The 21,914-nt window shown below is 38.4% G+C and overlaps 1 protein-coding gene across 1 annotated transcript in view; it reads right to left on the minus strand.

Annotated features, from left to right (window-relative positions):
- The window catches only part of LOC133984960 (glypican-1-like), a 39,547-nt gene extending 20,296 nt beyond the window's left edge, over positions 1 to 19,251 (minus strand). Inside the window, exon 1 of the mRNA XM_062424483.1 lies at positions 19,101 to 19,251. Within this exon, the coding sequence (XP_062280467.1) occupies positions 19,101 to 19,251 (151 nt within the window). The remainder of the gene's footprint in view (positions 1 to 19,100) is intronic.
- Positions 19,252 to 21,914: the final 2,663 nt, after the last annotated feature.

Genomic DNA, 21,914 nt, shown 5'->3' on the forward strand with positions numbered 1-21,914 from the left:
TTTGAGAGGCATGTCTCTCACTTTGAAAACCTCTGTTTTAGACTATTACTTTAAAATCAGGGTTTGTCAAATTATAGTCAAATTAAAGCATCACAGTAATTCATTTCAAAGAATCATCTGTAGTAACAGGTTCAACATCCTGCTGGAGGCAGTGACACAAGAACTTTATCATCTCAGAGTAAATGCATCTATAATCTGAGCACCATATTATAATTTACTCAAAAATCTCTAATCTAAGTGATAATTAAGTGAAGAGCATGCAGTGATATAAACCATGATGGTTTAGAACCTTCAAGAAGAAATTTGAGGACAATTATGCAGATTATTTATCAGTGTATGTGTTTTTAAAACAATATGGTCACAGAAAATACGTTATTTCTTCTTGTGTCAGTAAAACTACATTCAACTGACACAGCCATATGTCAGTTAAAGGTATATTTTTAAATATATATATATATATATATATATATTTCCCTATATGTGCTGGATTATACTTTAAGATATCTCAAACATAATTAGGCGAAGTGAAGACATATTTTATAGTAAATGGCAGCTAACTACAAAAAACAATACTCATATCAGGGCACCTCGTCATCCCTTTTTTAATTACTTTAATGACTTTGTGGGTTTGTATCCTCAACCTGTTACAGTGGTTGCAGTCAGTTTATTTTTTTAATTGAGTCATAAACCACTACATATCCAACATAACAATACAGCCACACAGAGAAAAGATTAACACTGCTGAATGCATGAGAGCTTATGAAACCACACACACACACACACACACACACACACACACACAAACACACACACACACACACACACACACACCTCCCCTTGCAGCCTTGAGTAGGTGGATCAGGGTCACCAGACATACAATTAAGAAGATCAGGTCACTGTATTTCATAACGTGCACACACGCACACACACGCGCACACACACACACACACACACACACCAGTTATTTAAATTATATGTAAAGCCTTTTTCACCCTACACACAGAGACACACACACACACACACACAAAGGTAGGGAGACATTTAATGTCACAGACGTAATACCCTGAGGCTGTAGGTTACGATGAATGGAATGTACACACAGGATAATCTCAGCACTTTCTAACATATAAACACACACAGGCACACGCGTGTGCACACACACACACGCACACACACACACACACACACACACACAAACACACAAAGCTCAGTCGCAGCTCAGTTTTTGGTGTTTCTGAAACTGTGGGAAACTGCTGCTAAAACAAATGTTCTGAATACTTTGCAATTAAAACGTAATCATAATAAAGAATTCAAATAGCTGAACATTGTTGAACTGGTCCAGAGTTGTTTTGGTTGCACTTTTGTTTAATTGTAAGTAATTACAGATAATTTCTGTTATACAATACAGGATCAAGTTTTTTTACTTGAGGAACACAAGTGATGTTTCCAATATCTGAGATTGTTGAGGCATCGAGCAGGTTAAATGAGACGTGTAAATCCAATTACACTCTCAGCAGCAGTGGAGGAGCTCCGTCACACATCTAACCTGCACTAACACTGCAGACTAATCTTTCTCAAAGGTTGGACAGTATACACTAAAGCTGAAACAGCATAATAATATGAAGTCTTTGAAATTATATTCCTGCTTTTGGACCGTTCCTTAACTTGTTCTAGCTAATCAAATATAAAATTGGAGTTTGACTAACAGCTGTCCTAAGGGGAGAAGCATCATTGTTGTCTATTTATAATAAAAGGAGCTTTTTACCTGAAGATATTTTTTGTTGATGATATTTATTTATTCATAGGATCATTTCTGTTTATTCCAACATTGGTCATACTTTCATAATCTTAAAACATTAAAATTGTGTTCAGAAGTCAGACTGGGAAAGCATTTTCAAGCTTTCAGATGATCAGATACATCTTAAAATAACCTCTAGGTTAGCCAAATTGATTTCGAAAAGAAAACAAATAAAAACGTTGGTGAAATGGAGGTAAATAAAAATTACCCAATCTTACCCAACTACACCACAGCTTAAACCAATTTCCAGCTTCAACTTTCCATCGTTATGTATGCAGTTTTCCTACAATGAAGGACAATTATGGACATTTTTGTGGTATCGGTTAATGACAATAAAGTGAACAGATACAGTCTTTCCCAAATCTTACCCAAGTGCTGCGAGTGCCTACACATAAAATGTTTTATAATGTTTTTGTCGTAACGAGCAGATATTATGTTGCAAGGGCAGAAATTGTAGGCAAATAACTAAAATACTGCTGATGCATTCAGTATGAACATTTTGCAACTTGCCCTTAACAATGTTTCCACAAGATGTTCATAAAAAATATAATCTTGGCTGCATTATGATTCTCTCAAAATGTATTTGCTGAAGTGGTATATGTGTTCATGCCATGATTGCAAAATAAACTATGAAATAAGAAAACAGTTAAATGTTCCTCGTTCACTTTTTTAGTTGTTACATGGAATATAAATGGACAAATTCGTCTCTTTTTCAGGTTTCCTCTCCCCTCTCCTCCAGTCTTGTCTTCTCACCCTCCTCACCCCGCATGTCATCCATCTCTGCCTTCTTTTTGATTCTCCTCCTCAAATCAGCTTCTCATCACTTTTTCTTTCAACCCTCCGTTTCCTCTAATGTCACCTCATTCCTTTCATACATCCATCCATCCCTCCTCCTCTCTTTCCTTCCCCCTCTCCCGCTGAGATGAAAGTTTGTCATTTAGGAAGTGACCTTGCACTGTGTTACCACGGTAACAGCCTGTCGCTTTGTAACTGATCTGACCTCCGACCCGTTGAGGAAGTGACACATACACAGCACAGTGTGTATGTTATGATACAAACAGAGAAGGAAAAAAAGCATTATACTGAGATTGCATTACAAATAAAATGTGAATGTTATAAGAGGCTGCACATGAGTATGACTCCAACACACACACATAAAAACACATACATGTACACACACACACACACACATACGCCCTGTGTCTGCCCCAGCTCTGCCATCACACACCACATCAAAGCGGCTTATTGCTGAGCAGTAAAAGTGGCGCAGCGGTTTGAATTTATTCCCTTCAGTCAGACGTTTATTCACTGCTTCCCTTTCTTAATGAGCGTCTTACAATAACCCTGTCACTTACTGCGGCAAATTACTGCTACCTAAATGAGGGGCATGTGCACGTGTGTGTGTGTGTGTGTGTGTGTGTGTGTGTGTGTGTGTGTGTGTGTGTGCGTGTGCGTTTCCATCTCACACTCTCTTCGCCATTTAAGGGCACCTGTGATTTAGCGTCCCACATGGCCTTCCTCCGAATCCTCCCAAAGTACACTTTTACCTTTTACTATCCACCAAAAAGCGAGGGAGGGAGGGGAGGAGAGAGAGAGAGCCAGTAATGATGAAAGAGGAGAGAGTGAGAAGGAGGGATGAGAAGGCAATAAAATGGAAATGAAAGAAGAGGGAGAGGTGGGAGGAAAGGGGGGGGGGGGGTGAGAGAGAACATCAGTGGTGAGAGAGAAGCAGACGCAGAGAAGAAAAGAGGGGAAGTAGAGTAAAATATAAAGCTGTAATCTGTTTCTAAGTGTCTAATAAATCCTTTGGTTTAAATCTTTTCACTGTGCTCTTTTGAGTTTGAGCCTCTTTTGTAAGTGTTGATATTAGCAGTTTCTCACAAATGATTGCATAAATAATCAACCATCATTGAACATGATGATTCTCCATCATCACAGAAACTGACCTACACTGCAGTTTTGTGGCACTTCATCACAGTTTTCCCACAGCAAGCAGAACTTTTCAAAACTCTGCTCAACATGCACACCAATGAGGCTGCTCCTGTCACACCTTATATTAACACTTGTAAATAGTATTGCATGTATTTGAAATGGTGTTGAATCTTCTAGTGACTGCAGATTGTATTCAAAATACAGCTGAAACAATGAGTCATTTAGCTGACCAGCTAAATAATAATATGAAACTACTTTCATAACTGATTAAACCAAACAAGGAATGTGAAGACATCATTTACGGCTGTGTGACACTGTAATCGGCAATTGTTTATTGACTAAATTATCGAAATATAATACAAATAACAGTTAGTTGCAGCCCTAATTTTAAAAAATCAAGATATTTTGGATACACTGGCACTTTACATTGTTATTACAAGTGACACCGTATTCATTCTAGCTCTAGTGATTACTTGATCTGGTCATTAATTGCCAACTATGGAATTAATCACCAAACTATGAAAGAAAAAATCCAAATTCTCTGATTCCAGCTTCTCCAATGTGAATATTTAGTTTGACAAAACTATATCTTTGGTGTTTTATTCAGTGTATTTAGTCTACTATATAGCAAACTGAATATATGTTTATATATCTGGGTTGTGGACTGTTGGTCAGGACAAAAGAAGACATTGGTGGGTAAATGTGATAGACCTTTTTCACCATTTTATGGACCAAACAACTAATCAATTAATGGAGAAAATAATCTACAGAAAAATCAATAATGAAAATGATGATTAGTTGCTGCTCTAATTCATTCAGTCCTGTGTTTCTTACTAGAACTACATTATAATGCATTAACCATGGCCACTATACATAAAACACAGTCTTTATTGTCCCCATTATAGGCATGTTAGCAATCACTAACATGCATCACTGAGGAATATTAAATGCTAATGCTTTGAAGACCTTGAGACCACACTTAAAAATAAGGAAAAAAGAAAGAACATTAAATAAAGACATCTGGCAGAGAAAGAGACGGAGTGTGGGCCAACTGTGTTTTGAATGAACCCTTACCCCTCCTCATTTTATACCATTACTAAACTAAAAATACTCCACTACCCCACAGTCCAGCCCTGTCTGCTGCCCATCCAGTGTGTGTGCATGTGTGCGTTCGTATGGCACCAGCTTCACTGCATAATACAATAATTCTATGTCATTTCTGGAAGTAGTTAAAGGCATTAAACTAACTACTACTTTTACTCCCCATCACTCAGTCTGTAAAAAAAAGCACAACACGTGCCAGCTGGTGTGTGCCACGCTAGAGAGAACGACTCACTGTGCACATTAGTTCAAGTATGTGGATAAATCTGGAGACGACAAAGGTCATGTCAGCTATCTTTGACTGCTGGGATTAGCCCTTATTTACAGTTTAGTGTAAACAGGAGATTGTGTCGTCTTGTGACAAATCAAAAGGAGATTTAAGCATCCCGAGAAATAATAAGAACCTCTGCGGATATAAACTGCTGTATTGAAGCAAGAGCCAAAAAGACAGCAACAAATATGGAATAACTTAGTGTGTGTGTGTGTGTTATTCCCTCTGCAGCAAGGTCAGTGCGTTAGCTGTCATGCCGAGAGCTAAAAACTGCTAACACATAGATTAACAGGCCAGGATTAGCAGGAGATTAGACATCAGTCCCTAATCCAACAGCACAGTATCGTTAGTGGTGATGGGAAGGTGGCAAACGAGAGGTGGGAATACATGAATGTGAGTGTGTGTGTGGTGTGTAGTGGGGGGGTTAATAGGGGTACATTAGGAGAATCTGCCTCCATCCCTGCTCTTTCGCAGCAGGGGGCATTAAATCTCTGTATATGGAGGAACATTAGGTCGTAGCCTGAGGTCAGCCGTTTCCAGGTCAAGTCTTCAATGTCAGAACAGTGAAAAATCTGATTGAATGTGGCAACAACTGGGAGAACAGCCACGTGGTTTTGGACTGAAGCATTGAGGGAGCTAGAAATTTGACGAAAGATTTAGCAATTGATTCAGCTTCTGCTGCACAATCACATATCAAAGTAATACACAAAGACACAAATAATACGATTTTTAAAAATACAGTCTTGCTCCTGTTCATTAATCTAGTCATTACTTAGTAAGATATCAGTAGCCTATGCTGTAACTATGAGGGGGCATTTGACAGTTAGAGATATTATTTATTTCTCATGACTTTCTACAGATGCTATTCCTCAAATTAGGGTGGAGTTGAGCAAAAACAGGTTTTAAATATGCTCCCCATTCCTCTGGGAATAATGTACACAAGGGCTTGACATTTTCAGAGCTGATTTCTGTTGTTGACTTAAGTCAGTTCTAAAGAATTTGTTTTATTGGTTTTATATATTTTGTTTCCTTAATCAGTTTATCAGAAAGTACAAATTAATAAGTCTCCTAATAGTGTATAAAGAATATTATGCTTTTTGCAGCATATGTCCGCTTTTCCATGGCCAGACAGCGTGAAAGGCTTCCTAGCAGTAACAGTTTGTGCTTCATTTTTTTTTTCCCACTGAAGTGCAGTACAATATTTTGCATGTAGAAATCAACGATTGTTAATTTTCATCCTAGATTTCTTATTATAAGGAAGGGATGCAAAGAGGAGGGATAGATAGCTGATTGTAAAGAAACAATATCTGATAAGATCTGTATTGTTTTTACCCCAAAGATTTGCAGCTTCTGGCAGTTCCACATACAGTGTATTAATGTCCCCTACTCTGAACCACATTTCACACATACACACAAGTGTCTATATTATTTTCATTATATTGATGTAAGAGAGTGGGAGTGAGTGAAAAATCAATCTATTTCAACCTAGTATTGATAGTTTGATATTGGGCATTGTTGAATATCAACCCTCCGCTTTTCTCTGTGATATCGGTATTTAAATCATTACACCAGGACAATCTTTTATTTACTGGGGACTCCTTCGCTTTGTACATAATTGATTCATACAAATAAGATACCTGACCATGGCTGGTAAAATGATCCAAGTCCCATGTTCAAGACAAGACAGAAATGGTTTGTTAAGTGATTGCAGTGTAACTAATTCCTGACTTGAAGGCACTTTAAAAAAGTGCTTCCCAGATACATTGTAGTTTTTTTTAGATCAGCAAAGGACTTTCATCACAGATCAGAGATTTTGAGAGAGATTATATGTATTTGAGAGATTATATGCCCACATTTTGAATCTTCTACTGGCAATAAATGTACAATTAAGTCAAATTTAAATTCAATCAACGTTAAATGTAAATCAGTTCTTAAGGATTTGGAAAATAGTATGCTTGGTCAATGTGGTTGCTTTCCTTGTTCTTTCTTTACTTGAGAAAGTGTTGGAAAACCATTCCTGTTTATTATTCTAAACTTAAATAGTTTGTAGGCTCTTTTATTGTCCGTTTATTTTGTTGCTGTAACAATGTTTATGCTCTCTTGACCAGGTTACTCTTGAAAAATAGACAAACTTGGTTAAATAAGGGATAGAAGGAAAAACGTGACCTTTTTTACAGCATGAAGCTGGAAGGTGTCGCCTACGTCTCAGAATTATTCAGTGATCCAAATAGATTTGGTGCTGTGGTCATTAACTGCTGTTTCCCCAGTTACAGCTGCAAATAATGATTATTTTCATGATTCGGACTTATCAGCCTGAATTATGACTTGTGTAATTCCCTGATTTTATTCTGACATCATCGTCAGGTCAAAATTTGCTTTATGACCAAATACTGTAGCCAATAAAAACTGACCCCATAGTTTCAGCCTTACTTTGTGTTAAATGCTTATCTTAATTTGTGCTGTTTGAGACAAGAGGAGAAAAAAGTCCCCAATGTACTTCATACATACAGTAGTAAAAAATAGAGTTGAGCAAATTCAGGGAGGATTCAAAATGTGAATGATAATTATTGTTTGTCCCACTACTGTGTAATATGAGAGGTAAATCTTGTGCAATAATCTAGTGTAAGCAAGAATAAGGAAAATGCAAAACAGTTCTCAAAATTTCATAGGGAGCAGGTTATTCCTCTGATTCAGTTTATTCACTGATATTCATGACTATATCTCCCAAGGGGCCTTTGGGCAAGCTGCTGTTAGTGCCGCACTGTAGCCTTTTCACAAGATTTTAAGAACTCATTCATGCACCCTGGTGTATCATCAGGATATGACGCACACTGTGTTTTCCAAAATGTTACGAGCCAAGGAGACGTTTTTATGTAGTTCGCCACCTCTATCAAATAAACTTTGTGTCTGAGTTCCCGACGGCAAACTATCTAATGAAGAAGAAATGCCATAAAAATGACAATAAAAAGTAACATGGAATAGCCGCAGAGCTGACACTCAGGAGGTTAAAATGATTTTTAAAAACTGGGAGGGAGGCTGGCTGCGTGACAGTAAGGCTTGTAGAAACACAAACACGACAGGCGTGCATCGAGTTTGGATTTTCACAGCAACATGTCTAATTATAGGCCTCTGTCTGATCCTCACACATACACAGAAAAACACTTGAAAACACACACGTACAGTACACACAGTGACGGACGCTTTAGATGCAGCATTTGGTCTCAGCTTCTCTATTTATTAGCCATACCTCTCATGATACCATGAGAGCTGACAAGCAGTTATGAGTGTGTGTGACAGTGTGTGTGTTCAATTTCAACAATTCATCAATTTACTCTTTCCATGAAACAGCACAAACACTTGAATCCAGGCGAAAGCTGCAGCGTGATCCCTTATTGATTTGACCTTTTAAAATCATTCCTCTGCATTAAAATCAATCATCTTATCACTTCGCTAACCGGCAATGTATCAAAGCTAATCAGCATTCACCGTTGCTATTGGAAACCCCTGCCAAGTCTGCTTGATTTACCTTTTAAAGCCGTGACAGATAGACCTGCCACGGACACACAGTCACACTCAATGAGATTTGCTTCTGATAATACTGTCTACAAGTGATCCTATCAACGCCCTGGGTGTGCATGTGTGTGTCTGTGTTGTGACCTCTCAGTTAGGACACTGTGGGGCCTGTACACTGACAAAAATATCCTCTATTGAACAAAGGCACTGAATTACTAACACTTTCTTCTGAAGACACTATTGAAGCTATAAAACCAATAATAAACCCTGCTGGGGTTTGAGGAGAATAATACTTACAAACTATATGATGAGCTGTAATAAAATAATGTCTCCCCTGGTGACTGTACAGCACTTTGAACAAATGTACAGCTAGTCATTTAATATTTTATGGTATGTCTAATTAGACAGTTCAATATAATTTTAACTGCAAATGAGATTCCTCTTGCAGAATGCAAATTCTCAGGGGAGAAGTTATATTGTTGGTTGTTTTCATGTTTTACAGAGTTTATTCATGTTTAGTAATGCTAGCAGCTCTAGGAACAACAATACAGGTCTTTCTGTCCACTGATGTAATTGTGTTGTTCGAGACTACGGAATGTATATAAAAATGGACGTCATGACACCACCCCAAAAGTGAAGCTGAAACATCTTGTTTGCCCCCTGGTGGTTGGCTGCAGTATTAATCATAAATCCCGCCCCCTCTATGTTAGCAAAAAATTACAAAATATTACATAATTTGACATTTCTGTTACAGTCTTCCCCTTATTGGTCTACACAGATCTGATGTTTTCGTCTCTGTGGTAGAGCAGAAACATACGTGGACATTTAATTCACACGCTTCATCTACATCACAATTTAATCGTAAATCTGTTTCGGTTGCCTCTTGTCACATTTTATCATTTTATGTCACTTTTACAATGTTTTTGTAATTTTTGGCGCTCAGATATTTTTAAGGACAAATTGATAAGACAGGAGGATGGAAAGACACCTATTGGAAACATATGACCATGCTCATGTTAGCATTACGTTCATCTTTGTGCAGCCTCATAGAGCCACTGGCTGTACACTCTTAATCATGTTACTTAATGAATGAAATGTTCTTTTATATCCTGAAAAGGGCTTCAACACTGAGGATTCTGTAAACTTTTCAAAACTAACTAGATTAATTTAGAAATATATAACATCTCTCTTGGTTTTCTGAGGCACTAGAGTTTATTTGGTTGTATAATTTTGCAGTAAAGACTTGAATTACAACAATGAATCCTTGTAAAAACCAATCGATGGAAGCCAGGCATTCACTGGAAGCAGCTCTGCACTGGCGTGTTGGACTGCAAAGGTTAGTGAAACGGAAAGCAGGGCACTATAATGCCTCACTCTACATTCTCTAATATATCTGTATAACCCGCTGAGGAGACTGCACTCGTGTCCTTCTTCCTGAAATTACAAACCACAATGCATGACAGTTAATAAGCTGCGAGCTGAAACGCAGGGTGAGCACTGTAAGCCGACACATTACATCCACTCCCCTCGTCTCTATTCGCTGTTACTAGTTATTAAAAAAAGCTCCAACTTTAGCTGAAGTGTATTGTCAAGGCTTGGAAATGAATGATAAGTTATTACATATCCATAAAGAAGGTTCTGGTATCACCTCAGGAAAATAAATAAACTATTCCTAGTCAATATTCACATTTTAGAGCCTGGAAAATGTAAATCTTTGTTTGAAAAATGACTTTCAATTAATCATTCATCAAATAATTGATTAGCTGACTAATCATCTCAACTCTCAATGAACAGTATTTGATTCCATTGCTCAATAGTTTTAGAATAATCAGTTCAGAAACCACCAGTATAACCAGTTTTCACTCTGGTTCATTTATGTAAATTCCTGTTATTCAAGTGACACAAACACCAATAAATCTCCATCTCGTCAGTCCAAACACACACACACACACACACAGTGTACAGGGAACCTCGGAGCATATGTAGGAAGAGCGTTGACTCACAAAGCAACCACCGAGTCCACCACATCAGACAAACAACTCATCTTTTCATTTGGAAAACAGATGGACGCTCGACTCTCAGAGAGGAGGGTAAGATGAGAGGAGAGCTGGGAGGAAGGGGAGGAGGAGGAGGAGGAGGAGGAGGAGGAGGAGGAGGAGGAGGGGGAAGAGGAGGAGAAAGTAAAAATAGCGTCTGATAAGAAGGTGGAAGTAAATATTAAAGGGAAGGGAAAGAACAAGGAGAAGAGGTGTGAACTGACTCAGGGGGGAAAGAGAGAATTGCAGGAAAAGAAAGACAGGGGTTATTGAGAAACGATGGTGGTATGTTCTGCATTGATTTTTGGTGCAAGGATTGATGTTAAAGCATCGAACGGTTTGTGCTTCTGCTCCTTGGTTCTTTTTTTTCCTCCCCCTCACCTACCACTCCTTTCATACGTGATGATCATAAGGATGCAGGAGGGCCCTATGTCTCTGACTCTTGCATTCATCAGTTTTACTTGATTATATGTTGGTGATGAAAGGATTTAATCTTCTTGTGCCATCACCCACAGTCACTCTGCATAATAGCTATGGGTACATACCTAGAATGTAAATGTGCATGTATTAATGTGGCGGTATAACATATCAACAAGCTTCAACACTATGGAGAGGATTTATGCAATAAAAAATCATTTAATGGGATTTTAAGAAGGAAATATGCTAATTCTCTCATCCCCCTTGGTTACTTTTCCAGTGTTGAGCTCGCATTGAAAACCATGGCAGACTTATCATGTGATATTCTTTGTAATTCTTTCATTTTTAAAATAACTGGTTCTTGATTTCAGAGATAAACAAGCAGCTGGCCTCATTTCTAGCTGATGACAGTCAATTTTGCCCTTTGAAATGACAACCTCCGATAGCAGATTTCAGCTAGCTAGCTAAAATAAACAAATGTTAGCTCCTGGAGTGGGTTGAAAAGGCTGTTTGTTGTTGACATTTTAATATTGTCAGAATTAAGTAAATATTCATGTATGCAAACGCTAATACTAAAGCTGCATGTGCATACTCAACAGTTGATATTAGTTTAGAGAAATTAGCAGTCCTTTTTATATAATAAAAATTGTCAGATGAGAATATGCTTGCTTATTAGCTGACATAAAAACAGTCTGTTTTCCCTTTATATATTGCAAGAAAAATACTTTTATGTTGAGGACAAACCGATGGATTTGGTAAACACTATCATGCTATTGTGAGGCCTTAATGTTAACTTAAGACCAATTTCCTTACAGTATGGAAACACTACAGTGGATGTGTTAGACAGGACCTTTTTTAACATAAACTATAACTTCACAAACCTGCGCACATTGGCCTTGGAGGTAAGGTTCAGTTACAAGCCTAACTGTTTAATCAGTTCTTACACTTTTGCTTTGTTTTTGGCTTTGGAAAAGCTGTAAAAAGACACCGCCCTCACTCCTACAACAGCTTCATGCACACTTTCTTGGCATGTGTGGAGAAAAATAAAGCTTGACAGACATGCTCTGTCTAGGTTGTTAAACTGTGATTGGAAAATCACTGTTTGGGGGAAACAAGTTAGCAAACAGACAATTCTACAACACTTACAAATATTTCCAGAAGAGTAATTACTTGTCTTCACTACAGATTTCATTTTGCATGTAATAACAGGGCATCAGAAAAGCATCAAATATGGAGCACGGGAGCCACGATCAAACCAGTTTTTAGCAACACCCATCCCTCCTCTATGAGGGGAGGATGAGGGGTAGATATAAGGAAAGGCAACCAGGACAGAGCCTCCACCCTTTCCTCTTATCTTCCTTCTGGTCTCCTCTCTTCACATCCTCTCCTCCTGCTTACCTCTATCTCTGTCTGTCTCTCTCTCATGTCACTGCATCAGACATCATGAAAGATTCACAGCTCTGCTTTTAACAGATCTTGCCAACCAAACCCTCCACACACACACACACCTAGACACGCACACACACACACACACACACACACACACACACACACACACACACACACACACACACACACACACACACCCAACCCTGCACTCATAGATCTGAGCCTGTCTAGAAAAACAATGCAGAGATGGAAGCAGGATTAAGCCAGACAACAGGGGAAAGAGAAGAGGGAAGGGTGCAAAAGTTATAGAAGAGTATAGAGGATTGTGTGTATGCCTGTGTACGTTTACGTGTGTGTGGACTGGGTATACTGCGTTCCACTTGGTGGCGTATGCTATGAGCGCCTGAGTGAGCATGTGATGTGTGACAGATGACGGACAGTATCAATTTCCTCTCACACACATACGTAACTGTCGGTATACACAAGGATCCCAAAGATAGGAGTCAGCATCCCCAGATGTGCAGCAGTGAAAGTATAAAATAGTGTTTGTATTCACATATATGTCTTTCTTCTGCTTGGTAGTGTCGGACTGTTCTCAGAGGTAATGTAAATTTAAAAATAGGTATTTAATACTGCTGTCACTCACAAAGTCACATTAAAAAAAGCTGCAGATACGCTCTCTTTCTCTGCTTTTTACATCATTGTAGAGCTCCAAGTAATTATTCTTTTCTAAATAAAAGTTAATCTTTTTAACAGTTGTTTAATAAAATGTCAGAAAATAGTCCAATGTGGTGTCCTCAGATTGCTTATTTCTCTGATGAACAGTCAAAACACAAAGATATTTAATTTCTAGTCAAGTAAAACAGAAAAGCAAAAAGTTCTCATCGGAGAAGCTAGAATTAAAAAATGTTAGATATTTTTTGCTGGATGTTGAACACAATTCAAATCATTCAGCACCTACACATAACACTTTTGACAATAACTAGCTGACAACCATTATTCTGGCAAAACCTCAAAAATCAGTTCCCCTTAATATGCACAGGTCAAAACTATTTGTCCACCCTCTATTTATCCATTTATTTACAGTCTAATTGGTAAAGCTACTGTATAAACTGGGCAACATAGATTAAGTCATTGTGGCAATATCAAAAATGGCATTTTCAGTGTTGATATTAGAATCGGCATGGCTCATACATGCAAAACAACATATAACAGTAATTATACGTTCATTCAAAGTAGAGCCTGACTGACAAATGAGCAGGTAGATTAAAGCTTGTTGTTACTCTTCCATCATAAAAATACAACTGGTACAAGGATAAACCAAATAAATGAATGCATGAAAATTAATTATTAATTAATTGCAGGCAGGCCATTGTAACCATCAAAAATGAATCTAGCCCAACACTGTATTATATAATTTGTTTTGTCAATAAAGGAGAACCCTGTCTTACAAGCTAAGTGATAATAATTGCAGTGAAGGTGACTGTTGTTGTTGGCATTAAAAGAAAAAAAAATGTCAGCACTTGATATCAGGCTCTGCCAAAAACTTTCCATCAGTGCAAAACAAAACCTTCAATAATTAGTTCTGAAAGGTTTTCATTTGAGCTAGTTTGGATACATTTATAGGGAGGAAGGCTATAATAGAAATGGACCTGCACACTGAATTCAGAGTTTTATCACATTTATTTTCACCCAACACAGGTTTCCCTCAGGCAACCACATACCAAATCATACACAATGCATTTGCCTGAAGAGGGTTGAAACAGCATTTCTAAACCTATTCACTGAGGTTTTGTGGGAGGGCACCCATCTGTTGTTGCCTGTCATTAATTTGTACAAAACAAATTTGAAGAATGATAACATGATATCACGTCATGAAATAAAACCACTGAAAGTCGCCCTATGCAGCTCTAGCAACAACAGAGAAATGGGGGTTGTGTAAATGTGAATGAAGGCTCTTCAGTTGATTCAGCCTAGTTTAAGAGTTACTGACTGGAAACCAAACCTGTAATCTATCCTAATCTACAGGTAATCTGACCTAAAACAATGTGTATCATGTTAAACTCTGACATTCGAAACACACATCCTCTCTGCACCTCTTCTGTGTTCTTTCACACAAGCAACAATCCAATATGCAGGATGTGTAACACACACACACACACACACACACACACACACACACAGGCGTAAAAACTCAATACCTTCCAATACAGAGTGTGAAGCGTGCAGGACATAATATATTCCCACTCTGTTTCTGTGTGTCACCCGATCACATGGGTGTGTGCAGCGCTGCACAGATAATGCATGTGTGTATTAAAAGTGTCTTCCCTGGAGAAGGTGTTGGCTTTCACTGACTTTTAAACACACACACACACACACACTACAGGACGAGCTCATCTTTAACTATTGACGGTGAAGGCGAAGGCTACAATGTGAGTGTGAGTTAGAAACGCTCGCAGGCACAAAGACAGACAGGCAGACAGCAGGAAAGATGACTTCCATTCACATGGTGTTAAACCTATAGGACAATAGGTGTTAGCAGGGAGAGAGAAGAATGGAGCTTTTTTTTTAAAGGGTAGGAATTCAGAGCATCTGCTTGTCATATTACAATCTGTGCATTTTGGAATTCCAGTTTTCATATCTGCTAACAAGTCTAAGTCTCACACCCTGTTAATACCTGGAAATAATGTGTGTCTCATACGCAGATTCTCTTCCAAAGTAGATGTAATATATAAAGAATAATTACACCTGGCACTATATTGTGTTTCAGGTATTCAAATCTTTTCTTTCCCTTGCAGCTACTGTATGTCAGCTTATGCATGCAAATCATCCCTTTATGCAGCTCACATGTGGCCTGGAGGCACATTGCATTTCTACTTTGTTGTTTGGCAGTTTTACAGGCAAACTGAAAATTAACTCAATTTCTATGCATCTACTATACATTTTATTGGTTTGGAGAAAAAAACACACAGCACAGCATGTGGAGGATTTGCCAATTATATTTCAGTCATGTCTGAGTGGTTGTAGTCATTTCAACAGTTGCCATGAATTCACCTGTGAAAATCTACCTTTATGTTTATTGGAGAAAAAATTGTACTCAAAATAACCAGTTATTGTTTTTGAGGCTATGTGACGGAAGTGAATGTTGTGTTTGCCAAATGGCGCTTTACATATCTGATGGAGTGAGGGCTAACTGAGTGTCACATATTGAAAGTAGACATTTAATGCTATATTATAGATCAAAATAAGGCTTTGTAGAAAAAACACATTATATTCTTAAAATGTGTCATTTAAAACTTTAAAAGTCTATCCTTTAGTTATCTGTTGAGGGATTTGTCACCCTGTGATGCCAGTAAACTGAAGTAACCTTCTAGTACCACTCTAATGCTAATCCCCAAATGCTCACAACTGGAAACAGCTGAGCCTTGTCCCAAATCATTAGGGATAGTGTTTGTTCCTCCAAATGTGAGCTTTCATGTGCAGGAAGGCCACAGGGCTGAAAATCTTCTGTGCATGTGTTGACCACGCTGAGTGATAACAGATTCATTTTGAAATGATGCAAGAATTATGTACGCAGCTCTATTTTTACTTCTGAAGATGATCTTGTTGGTTTTTACACATCAAAACAGTGTCCACGGGGAAATTAAACGGGGAAATATTGTTTTGTTTGACGTTATCAAATATAAATATAACTTAATTATAATTTGGGTTGTTAACTAAGATCCCATTTTGATCAGAAATTGCATTTACAAGGAGGGCTAGCTATTCACTCACTTTAAAATCATGTAAAATATAATTAGTTTAGTGATCATTTTTAATTATACTAAGAGATTATTTTAACTACAAGGTCTTATAATTGAAAAGATGACAGATTCCAGAGCTGCTATCCTTACAATCGTCTGAAATTCATCCATGTTACACTCTTCTCTAGTTTTTAGTCCCTTTATAAATCCTTTCAGACAGCTTTATTATCCAAATAAACTTTAGGAAGAGTGAAACGAATAAATCACTAAAAGTTTAAAAACAAGAAGTTTTGAATGGAAAGTACACTTTTGAACCCTTTGCATTTGTATGCAAAAACAATGTTTGGGAAAATGCAAAGACAGAAACACAAAAGTAATGTTTATCACAGCTGCTGCATCATCCAAACATTGTCAGAAACTAAATTACCATTCAAGTAAATGGTCACAAAGGGGCAGAAAGACATCCAAATGAATGTGTGTAACTCTCCATCCATGAGGTCTTTCCAAGTGCAAACACAGCTACCACAGGATGATTTGTTTATCTCTGGAATACATGGTCGACACGAACATCCTCTAGTGACACTGACACTGGAGTGCAGAGGAATCTCTATCTCCCTGAGCGAAAAAAGCTAAATTTACCAACCTTGGGTCTCTGAGATGAAAAAGATTGAAGAGCCCCTGTTCTGGGTAATTCTGCTGCCTGTCGCCATCTTTCTGCTCCTATCTGGTTGTCAGTTTTAATGAGTTCTAGGAAGGCAGAACTCTTGCTCAAATAACTAGAGCAGATCAAGGTCCAAGTGACTGAAGCATTGTGTTTTTCATCTGTCAATAAAAGATGAGGTTTTTAATGGAAAGAGAGGCAGAGAGTCGTGTCTGGTCTCTTCCACGGTCGTCCATGAAGCACCAACAGAGACCTTGAGTGACTCATTTGCTCCGTCTCTGTCAACCTAAATGTGTCTTTTTCTGTCAGTTTGTCTTCTTTCTGTCTGCTTCTGTCTCTACACCTTTCTTTGCCTCATGCCTGTCTCTCTGTCACACACCCACACATACAACCAATATTTAATAACTCACCCGCCCATACATGCACATTTTCATTGACACAACATGAAATGACCTTCAGATCATACACACCCAACAACACACCCTCAATCTCGCCTGTCTTTCACCTCCTTCCCACAGGGCCGCTGCTTTCTGTCCATCTTCCGGTGAAAAACAGGAGGAGAGACACAGAGCGACAGATGATTGCCTTAAAGTGGAAAACAACTCAATTTCACAATTTTCTATCTGCACTTTCCTTGAGGCTGAGACAGTTTAATCAACGTTTGTGAACCGCAGCTACCAGAGAGAAGAGATACAGACACTTTGATGCGTGATATCTGGTTGACTGACTGGTTGACTTGCTGCATCTCAAGCTGATTGATTATCTGACTAGCTGGTTAATTGATTGATTGATTAAAGGCATGATTGCCTGACTGGCTTGACGTCTGACTGACAAGAGAGTGGGTACCAAGACTGAATTACAGCTGCAACAATTAGTTGATTAATCGATGGAAATAAAGTTATTTAGCAACTTTGGTAACTGATTCATCGTTTTCAAGCACAAATACCAAATGGTATTTGGTTCCAGCCTCTCAAATCTGATGATTTGCTGTTATTCTCTGTCATACATGACAGTAAATTGAATATCTGAAGGTTTGGGACTTATTTTTTTAAGCATTTCATTGACTGAACTATTAATAAAATATTTGAGAAAATAATCAGAAAATCATTAATGAGAATAATCATTAGTTGCAACTAACAGACTAAATAATGGAATACAACTAAATAGAATAATTGTAAGCCATCCCAAATCTGACTCTCTTCTCTTGTTCAACTCAAGTTTGTTACAGCAGCTTATGCTGTGACCTTGCTGAGCTGTGGTTTCCCCAGGCAAGCCTAAATTATTAGTTTATGCAAATGACAAAATGGGCCATTTCAGCATCTACTGGGACACAAACAGACACACACACACACACACACACACACACACACACACACACACACACACACACACACACACACACACACACACACACCACCTGCAGTCCAGTGCAGAGCAGACAATGAAAAATGCCCAATCTGGGCATTTGTGTACCACTGCATGGAGTTAGCTATGAGAGGAAAGCAAATCTATATTTTCTACTGTATAGTTTGTATAAAATCTGCTCACACCTGCAGCTCAAACATCAGCAAACAAAGATCAATGCCCTCAATAGATCATAATAGCTCCACAAGACACATGGCTTACACCCACCTGCATTACTGCCCTCAGCAGACAATGAAAATGCCCCAGAAAGGACTGTAATGGAGATGTGCAGGACAGCCTTTTAGACTGGAAAACACATCAGGGCTCAGTGATGACAATAGTGATAACTGCATAATAAGAAACAAACTAAAATTTACAGCCAGCATTTTTGGCTGTTGAGACAATTAAATATGCCAAAGCAACCTAAAACTTAGCAACATAAGCTTTGGGTGCAGCCTAGGTTTAATAATGGTACAAACATTCACACCAATCATAACAATGTTCTAATCAACCATTTTAACCATCATCCTCCAGAAGAAGCGCAATGATCCTCACACCTTTGTCAGGTAGATATCACAATACAAATATTACACACATAATCACTGTAAATCTCGGTGGCACTAGCATACCATAGAAGATCAGAAAGACACAAGAAACTAGAGTAAGACTAGCAAAAATAACTAAATATTGAGAATAATCACATTATGTTAAATGGTATTAATTTTGAGAGAAACAGCCTTTACATCTTTAATTATAATCATGAAAAGTGTCTTAATAAGTGGTTTGAAGTCAAATCAATTGTGTGTTTTTCAAGTCATTTCTCCACAAAACTCACCGGAGATCTCGGTCTGAGGTACCCCGGCCAGAGTGAACCCTTTCCCGGTGTAGAACTGCCGCAGGTCGGCGCAGCTTTTGTCCGCTCCGGCCACCGGGCCCGGTGCTGCAGACAGACGCATCAGCACACAGAGAAGCAGCAGGGCACGCATCTTCTGAGCCGTAGTCCTTTTTTTCTTATAAGAGAATAACAAATTTTAAAAATCAGTCAGGAAAAAAAACCCTACAGCTTTCTGGTCCGTGCAGGAGTTGTTTAAAAGATCCGCGACTCTTCAGTGTTTTGTTGCTCTAAGACTTTTTTGGGGTCTGTCAGATGAAGCAGAAGTGAGCTCCGTTTAAACACCGGTGAACTAATGCAGAGACAACGAGGCAGCACACGAGGCGGGCAGTCCGGGGTGTTTCTACGGGAGAAGAGAGCTGCTACGCGCGGCTGTAGGTGTCAGGTACACCCCGCTCCTCCTTCTCCTCCTCCTCCTCCTCCTCCTCTTCCTCCTCCTCGGCGCCGCTGCTCCGAGCTGCTGCAGAGATGCCAGAGACAAAAGGGAGGGAGAGAGAGAGAGAGAGAGCAAGAGAGCAGGTGTAGCTCAGTCAAAGCCGGTGCAGATCCACGATTACACTATCGCTTCATGATTATGGAAATCAGCCAACAAAAGAGCACACTCTGTTATGTTTAAAGCCAGCTTCAGACAGGAGAGGAGCTGTCCTGGTAGGCTCTGGGACAATGAATAACGTGTTTCAGAGATTGAGTGTTGGTGCTCCCTCCCTGACTCGCTCTTTGTGTGTGTCAACGTGAATGTGTGAATGCGCGTCTTCCTGCTGCAAGCACCTCTGTCTGAACAACGCCACCTGCAGGTCCTGATTATATGATGTGGCGTAAAGAAATATTACAGGAATTCCCCATCAAAAAGTCTCAGTTAATTAATATGTATATTATATACTGAATGTATTTTCTGGACGCATATAATCTTTCTTCTCAGTTAATGTGCAAAAGTCACCTATTTGAGATTTAATGTGTGTTCTTATTTTGTCTGTAAATTCATGCTTTCATATTTAATGTACTTCTGTGTTTTTGCTGGTTCATTAATATTATTAATATTTGCATATTATAGAGCTATTTGTTTTATTCTGCCGCTGCTCAAATTGTAATATAATTGTGTATAATCACGAAACTTATACTATAACACAATGACTATAAATGATGAGCATTGCTTCACGAAAAAATATGAGGCCAATCGGCGCTGTAATTAAGGTCCAAAAATGCAATTTTTGAAAGGCCACACCCCTCACAAAGTTAGTCAATTGACCTGAAGTTTAATACACAAGTCCAGTTCAATGTGCTCTACAAAAACGTCTCTAGGACCATAAAAGTCTGAGATTATGGATTTCTTTTTCGTGGCTAATTTGCATGACGTGAAAAACAGTAATGTGAGTGTAATCTACTTTTTAGATTATCCTAAATCAACACCAAATTTTGTTTACAGGCAGCAATTGCGGACTGAGTTAAACATTTCTATCATGAGCAAAATCGATCAAAATATATATAAATATTGGTCATAACTTTGTCCAATCAACATACATTTTGATAAAAAAACGTCAGTTCATGATTGGAGATAGGTCTACCAAAGCATTTTGATCCCAACCCATAGGGGGCACCATAAATTCCATGCAACATGTATCTGGAAACCCGGTGAAGAGTATTTCGCCAAAATTGGTGTGCACGCTCTGGGGTTGAGTATTAACCAAAATCTGAAGTGCCATATTTATCGGTGCAAGTGAGCGCAGTCTGTCATAAATAAATAAACCAAACTATCTATAAATAATTCTCTATCGATGAATGATGAAAATCACAAATATTGTTTATGATGGGATATTGTGTATGATGTTTTTCCATTACAGAAATCTGTGTATGAATGCAGACAGGTTGAATACATAATAAGCAAAAAAACTTTTCTGATGTAATAAATATGTAGATTTACCATATACTCTGTTATCTTGACCTTAAAACTACAAGGACCTCTATAAATCGGTTGTATCTTCTGTTATATTATTTAAAACAAACCTTGAGTCAATTATTCTTCAACCGCACTGTGTTCAGTTTAGGCCTGCAAGCACAGGAACATCAATCAAAAATATTCATCACAGCCACTTAAAAATTGATACTGAGGTGAAGATTTGAGGTTTCAAGGGTAGACTCTCTTGTGCAAGTAATTGCATTTAACTGAAGTACAATAAAAACTCAGTAAAATGCAACAACAGAACAAAAGCAGTTGTGACTCATACAAACACTCACAGCCCTGAGCTTGCCATGTATCTCCACGTATCTCTATAGAGGTCAGAGGCTGGTAGAGTTTCGGCACCTTCTCCGGCTCACTGTGGCAGGGTCGGTGGACGTGACCGATGAGCTGTCAGACGCTCTCCGATCTTTCTTCACATCCTTACATCCTCCCCAACAACTGAATCAGGAAAGGTCACTGCTTAGCAACCCTGAAATCTGACGGACACGCTCAGAAATGCGTCAGCTAAAAGTAAATGTAATTTGTAGGTAAACTCAAAGCCACAAATAGTTTTTAATAAGTTCCACTTACTTTTAAATTGGATGTGTCAGTGGAGTGCATACATGAAATGTAATAGTGTGAGTGATGTTAATACTACACAGGTCAGGTTCAGAGCCCAGGTGTGTTAATTTATAATGATGTCTGACTATAAAAAGAGTCTTTTTTTCTTTTTTTCTCTTTTTCTTGCGCTTGTTAAACAGTGGTTTGATTTTTTAATGGTGTATTAGAAAAAAATTGAATCCTCAAATTGAAAATATTCT

This window comes from Scomber scombrus, chromosome 8 (assembly GCF_963691925.1).
Source record: "Scomber scombrus chromosome 8, fScoSco1.1, whole genome shotgun sequence".
Classification (NCBI taxonomy): Eukaryota; Metazoa; Chordata; class Actinopteri; order Scombriformes; family Scombridae; genus Scomber; species Scomber scombrus.